Here is a 6505-nt window from a genome sequence, read left to right on the forward strand (position 1 = left end):
CTATGAGGACTAAGCCTTTAAAAAGTATGCCTTTGATGATGATGATGATACACATAACTTAAAAATCGTAGATGCGTGCCTGAGTTTCTAACTTCATACCCCCTTTTGAGAGGATGAGTTTTTAACTACTAGGCTATCACTGCTATTTCCAGTGGGTACATTAAAAGAAATAGAACAGTCTGAACGACGTCTTATTTCTTCAGGGAACACTCCAGATAACCGAGTCTACTTATAGCAGAAACGCAACCAGTACTTAATGAGTGCAGTGTTTGTGATAAGCAAAGATACCGTGCGAATAATGTATCGCATATACCCTTTGTTTTTCTTTGTGTGTGGTGTGTTCGGGCAGATCTCCTTGAAAGGTGAATGCGACTATGCGACGACAAATTATACCGAAACCGTCAACCTGACTCAGGTATGCTAGGTGTATCAGATGATTTTTACTGGTGGTTGTATCTTCCTCCTGTTTACATGCATTCGGTTTGCGGTTGCATTGCAGTTTGCGGACGTTCTTGCCACGAACGTGCAAAATGTGGATTGAACTCCCTTCTGAGATATTCCTGGAGCACTATGACATGGGGCTCCTCTGGTATTGCTAATGTCCATAGGCGACGTGGACTACTTTGAATCAGATAGCGTTACGCTCAAATATAAAAAAAATCCACATAGATAGTATCATATAGTGAATGATTCATGATAAGATTTTCAGTGGTTCCAAGTTAGGTGTTGTATTTCATTTAGAAAACCTAGATTTTAGCTTTTAGATTTAGATATGAAGAAATTGGAATGTTTAAAAAACAAACACAATCAAAAATTTTGACGTTCTTGATAGCCTAGTAGTTAAGAAACTCGGCATCTAGATCTAGGCGTCCGAGGTTCAAATCCCAGGCACGCACCTCTGATTTTCCAATATTATGTGCGGATTATAAATTAATTATCACTTGCTTAAACGGAGAAGGAAAAGATCGTGAGGAAACCTGCAAACCTGAGATATTTATAAAAAATCTCAAAGGTATGTGAAGTTTACCAATACGCACTTGGCCAGCGCGATGGACTATGGCCTAATCCTTCTCATCTAAGAGAAGAGCCGTATCCAGTAATGGCGCAATAATGGGTTGATGAAAATAACCCGAAGTTTTAATCCGGGCTAGATTCTGTGTCTAAGCATCAAAAACATGCGCAGGCTTTTTTGAGAACAAATATAGAAATCGTTGTAATTTTCCAGATGTATGGAACCTGGCACCAAATATCAAGAATCGGTAACAAAATGGAGATCGGCGATTGTTCCACTTTGACCATCTCTAAACCGGAAGGGTCAGGGGATACGCTATTTAGTCATTCTGAAGTTTTTAACAAAACGGAACTAACAATGAATGGTACCATCGGGGAACTCGAAGACTCTCCAGGATGGCTCCTGATGAAGTTTAGCGGTAAGTAAATTTGCGTTAATAAAAAGCAGTGATAGCCTAATGGTTTAGAAACTCGGCCTCTCGAACGAGGGGTCCGGGGTTCAAATCCTAGGCACGCACCTCTAATTTATCAAAGTTATGTGTTATATTAGAAATTTATTATCACTTGCTTAAAACGGTGAAGGAAAACCTCGTGAAGAAACCTGCATACCTGAGAGATTTAAAGAAAAATAACTCAAAGCTATGTGAAGTCTACCAATACGCACTTGGCCAGCGCGGTCTAATCCTTCTCATTCTGAAAGGAGACCCGTACCCAGCAATGGGACAATAATGGGTTGATGACGTGACGATGAGGACATTATGCCTTAAGTTATGAATAAAATAAGCGGCGTAGTCGGGAGTTGGTTGGGCTATATCTAGTGGCTTAACGACATGCACAAGAATCCATCTTTGTGCATGTTTGAAACTACCACACCACCACAACTACCTATTTCTGCCTAATAACAGCAGCGTTAAGCGCTGCAGTGTTCTGGTTTAAGGGAGACATACTTTTCCGAGGCGTTTCAGCCTAGTCCCTAGGGGTAACGGCGTATCTGTGGCCGACCTCGGGTAGGAATACCTAATTCTACCTGAGGTCGATTACAGATGTCCGTGGACGACTGTAGCCACTTACCATCAGATGGACTGTATGCTCGTCTGATAAGTTAGTTAGTTGGGTGATATCTAGTGGCTCAACATCATGCACACGATCGTCGAAAATTTTCTGACATGGGTTAAGGGGAATGGGTTAAATAGGGAATTAAGCGTCGTGCGTCGGCAATCGGCAACCTTTTTGCTTTATCTATTGAACCATAATAGCAGGACAGTTCAAAATTGTTCAATCTATTTACTTCTTTGGCTACTATGATAACAAATGCTAAAATTAAAAAAGAAATGGGCCGGAAGCCTTCGTGCGCGAGATCGTCTCGCACTTTGCCAATTATTTCAATGTTATTTACTTTTCAGATTTCTCTTTGAACTTCGTGATGTTATCAACTAAGGTCCCAGGAGTTGCAGTAATATATTCATGCCACGCTTTCCAAAATTCCACTAAACAAGGTAAGTCGGTACAATTTGAAGCAATAAAATTTGTTTACATTGTATTCCTTAATGTGCTTAGCCTTAGTCCTTAGGGGTAGCGGCGCATCTGTGGCCGACGTCAGGTAGGAATATCTAATCCTGTCTGGGGTTGATACAGATTTCCATGAACGGTAGAAGCCACTTACCATCAGGTGGACTGCATGCTCGTCTGCTACTCTTATATTGTAAAAAAACTATTTGACGTTCCAGTTTGGGCTTGGCAATACAACCGGAACGCTACACTCTCGAGCGAGGAGAGGGATACCCTCGACCAGATCATCACCAGCCAGCCTGACTTGAAGGACGCTGCTTGGAGAGAGACGAACCACACCTCGACGGTCTGCGGTAACGCTGGGGTGAGGTTGCCCACGCCACAAGTCCTAACCGTCCTGGCTCTTGTGTTCTTAGCTAAGGAATTTGTATGAATTATTTATTTTGTGTAACCAATAAATATTATTTTAGGTATATATGGTTTTCATTTGCGATCATAGATTAGTAAAAATTACTCACTCCTAACAAGAAAATGTAACCAGTTTTGAAAATTGAAATAGTTGCGTAAGTTTTGCCACGTCACCCTGCTAAAATGTCCCTAAAATATTTGAAATGTTTATTTGTTATGTAAATTACGCAGTATTAGTTATTTATTCGTAAAATTTCTCTAAAAATGTTTTTATTAGTCAGGAATAAAAAAAAATAACTGACACATCAGCCTTTTGTGGCTTTATTCGATTTCAAGGCGGCTCAGCATCTTATCAAAGTGAGCGATTGAAAGAGAGTAGGTTTTTTAAATGCATGTGTGTAAGAATATACATAGTAGTTTTTTTATATATTATTTATATTTTAATTTAAAATTGTAGGTTATGTTTAGGTACTTTAATTATTTGTATATAGTTTAATTTATTTTAATTAGTATTTAATTTCTTGTTGAAAATATATGTTTTTGGAGTATTAGGAGTATTAAATATACATTATATGCTGGTGACGTTGTCAGCGTCGATAGTGCAATTTAAATATATCAAAAATTTCAAAACTCAAACTGCCGTCTGTGCTTTGTTCGGCTTACGCACTATTAGACAAAATAGGTCTCGTGATTGCAAAATGTTTACTACTTAATTTTTTTTGTTATATGCTCCAATGTACCTATACTAGTTTTTTAGTTTATTATTAATCTTACTTAACATAAAAATAGAACAGTACTTTTTTTCTGACACTTTAACCAACAGATAAACATATCTATTATAGTTTAAGTATAGTAGAACATTACTCAGCAACCACGAAGGTCCATGTTAAAAACACACAATGACATGAACAGCATCATTCCAATTTTTTTTTTTTTTACGCGGAGAAATCCTCATGGATTCCCTTACGCCCGGGGGAGCTAAAGGGATATGACGGACTCTTACCGACTAAAACTCCGCGGCGTTCCTCTGGACGCTCGATGCCGGGTCACGAGAAGCGTTAGCATTACATTCGCGGCCCGGCAACGTCGGCCGGCGCTGATGTTAACGCCACGTCCCGAGAGGGAGGGGACCCTCTCACTGGTGTCCCTCATGAGATGAGCGTGCAGAACGCACGCACGACACCTCGAGCGCTAAAAGTGGAGTTGGATTATCATTCCAATATTAGACTATCTGGAATCGAACCCGGATAATTGCTGATCGTCAATATATTTCATCATAACACATCCTTTATCAAACGGCTTATAACCAATAATGGTATAACCACTTCAGATAATACTCATCTGACTCCACTTGTCTGAACGTGACTCACATGTTACAATAACAACATTATTATTCTAACAATCCAATTATTTCATTTATAGGTATGTACGAATAGGTACTTATTTCTGCCCTTATAACAGCATTTTTAGGCGCTGCTGTGTTCCGTTTTAAAGGGTGTGGTAAACGAGACATACTTTTCCGCGGCGTACCAGCTTAGTCGTCAGGGGTAGCGGCGCATCTGTGGCCGACCTCAGGTAGAAATATCTAATCCTATCTGGGGTCGATTACAGATGTCCATAGGCGACAATAGCCACTTACCATCAGGTGGACTGCATGCTCGTCTGCTACTCCTATATTATAAAAAAGATACTTTAATTTAGTAAAGTACCACTCCTGATAGCTGGAATAAAATGTTGTAGAAGCCTCTGTGGTTGGACTCCGGCAGCACCACCGCCACACCTATTCCTGCTTATTTTTTTTTTTTTTTTTTTATAATATAAGAGTAGCAGACGAGCATGCAGTCCACCTGATGGTAAGTGGCTACTGCCGCCCATGGACATCTGTAATCAACCCCAGATAGGATTAGATATTCCTACCTGAGGTCGGCCACAGATGCGCCGCTACCCCTGAGGACTGAGCTGGAACGCCTCGGAAAAGTCTGTCTCCCTTACCACACCCTTCAAACCGGAACACAGCAGTGCCTAAAACTGCCGTTATTAGGTAGAAATAGGTGTGGCGGTGGTGCCGCCGGAGTCGAACCACAAAGGGTTCTACCACCTTATTAACAGCAGTGCTAAAATCTGCTGTGTTCCGGTTTGGAAAGGTGTGAAGACATACTTTGCCAAGCCATTCCACCTTGGAACTCAGAGATAGTAGCGCAGTAGGCTGTCCTCGGATGGGAATCGTATTTTATATGGGCTTGATTACAGATTTCCGTGAGCGGCGGCCACTTAACATCAGGTGGATTGCATTCTCGTCTGCTTCTCCTAAATAATAAATAAATCCATCACATTTGGTCAACTAAACACTTAGGTATATTGACTACGTTCTGCAAAAGATGTCATTCGAACTGATCGTTTTTTATATTTCTTTTTAGGGTTCCGCACTCAAAAGGTAATAATGGAACCCTACACTAAGCCTTCACGGTCTGTCCGTCTTTTTTCCATTTTTTTTTATTATTGACACCAAATAAGTGTATCTAATTTCTTACGTGCTATATTTTCGAAACGTTTTTAGAGTTCCGTACCCAAAGGGTAAATACGGAACCCTATTACTAAGACTTCGCTGTCTGTCAGTCTGTCACAGGGCTATATCTCCGGAACCGTAATAGATAGCCACATGATTTTTTAAAGAGGATGCATAACGGTGGCCGCTATAACAACAAATACATAAAAATAAATTAAAGTTGAATATTAAGTGGGGTCTCCATACAACAAACGGTATTTTTCGGCAATTTTCGATCTAACCGTACTAGGAAGACGGTTGAAATTTTGACAATCCGTTTACTACTGGTTTAATAAATACAAATGAGAACCATAGAACATATTTTAATACAGTTATTTTAATTTTATTATACGTTGTTTACGTTTCATTCATCATCACCCCAACGCCATCTATTGTTGTGTCATATAACTAAGTATTGTTGAAAATAATAAAATGAATAATAATAAGTAAAAAACAATGAACATATGGTGTAACGGAAACCTCCATGTGCGAGTTCGACTCGTACTTGGGGATTTTTTTATTCTATTTAATTATGTCAGTTTAGGGAAGGAAAATGGAAATTTAATTAGCTCCAAATTGATAAAACTATTTATTGGCTAACTTAACCACAGACACACATATTGTTAATATTATATAAATAAATTATTTAAGTACTTTGTTTTGAATACCATATTAGGAAAACAAATACTTATTATATTATTAGTAAAGTTATTACTATTAAAGTTAATACATTTACACATTATGTATATAACCTATACATCATATAATGTAATGTGTAAATGTATAATATATATTATATAGCCTGTATTCTGATGTGGTCTTATTTGAAGCGTGGTAAGCGCTCCAATTTAGTCCTCAAGTGCAGCGATGCATATGTGAGCTATATATGTCGTCGTCAATATATTATTCTCCCACTGCTGGGCATGGGTCTCGTCTCAGGGTGAGAGGTTTTGCGTTTATGCTAAAGTCCACCGAGAGGGCCAAGAGTATCGGTAGACTTCACACACTCTTACGAACTTTTTTAAAGAACGT

The 6505-nt window shown here is 39.1% G+C and overlaps 1 protein-coding gene across 1 annotated transcript; it reads left to right on the forward strand.

Moving 5' to 3' along the window:
* Window positions 1-257: 257 nt before the first annotated feature.
* On the forward strand, window positions 258-2967 carry LOC140744041 (apolipoprotein D-like). The gene is made up of 4 exons (XM_073075480.1): window positions 258-415; window positions 1226-1430; window positions 2415-2507; window positions 2739-2967. The coding sequence occupies exons 1-4, from the start codon at window positions 299-301 to the stop codon at window positions 2951-2953; spliced, it is 630 nt and encodes a 209-aa protein (XP_072931581.1). The 5' UTR covers window positions 258-298; the 3' UTR covers window positions 2954-2967.
* The last annotated feature ends 3538 nt before the right edge of the window (window positions 2968-6505 follow it).

Source organism: Epargyreus clarus, unplaced genomic scaffold, assembly GCF_041222505.1.
Source record: "Epargyreus clarus isolate Ecla_fem2 unplaced genomic scaffold, WU_Ecla_fem_2.2 ptg000008l, whole genome shotgun sequence".
NCBI lineage: Eukaryota > Metazoa > Arthropoda > Insecta > Lepidoptera > Hesperiidae > Epargyreus > Epargyreus clarus.

Excerpts from the sequence above, each read along its gene's own strand:
- LOC140744041 (XM_073075480.1), top strand. The coding sequence starts at position 299 with ATGTATCGCATATACCCTTTGTTTTTCTTTGTGTGTGGTGTGTTCGGG. Across the intron at positions 416-1,225 it reads AAACCGTCAACCTGACTCAG|ATGTATGGAACCTGGCACCA; the intron begins GTATGCTAGGTG and ends GTAATTTTCCAG. Across the intron at positions 1,431-2,414 it reads GCTCCTGATGAAGTTTAGCG|ATTTCTCTTTGAACTTCGTG; the intron begins GTAAGTAAATTT and ends TTTACTTTTCAG.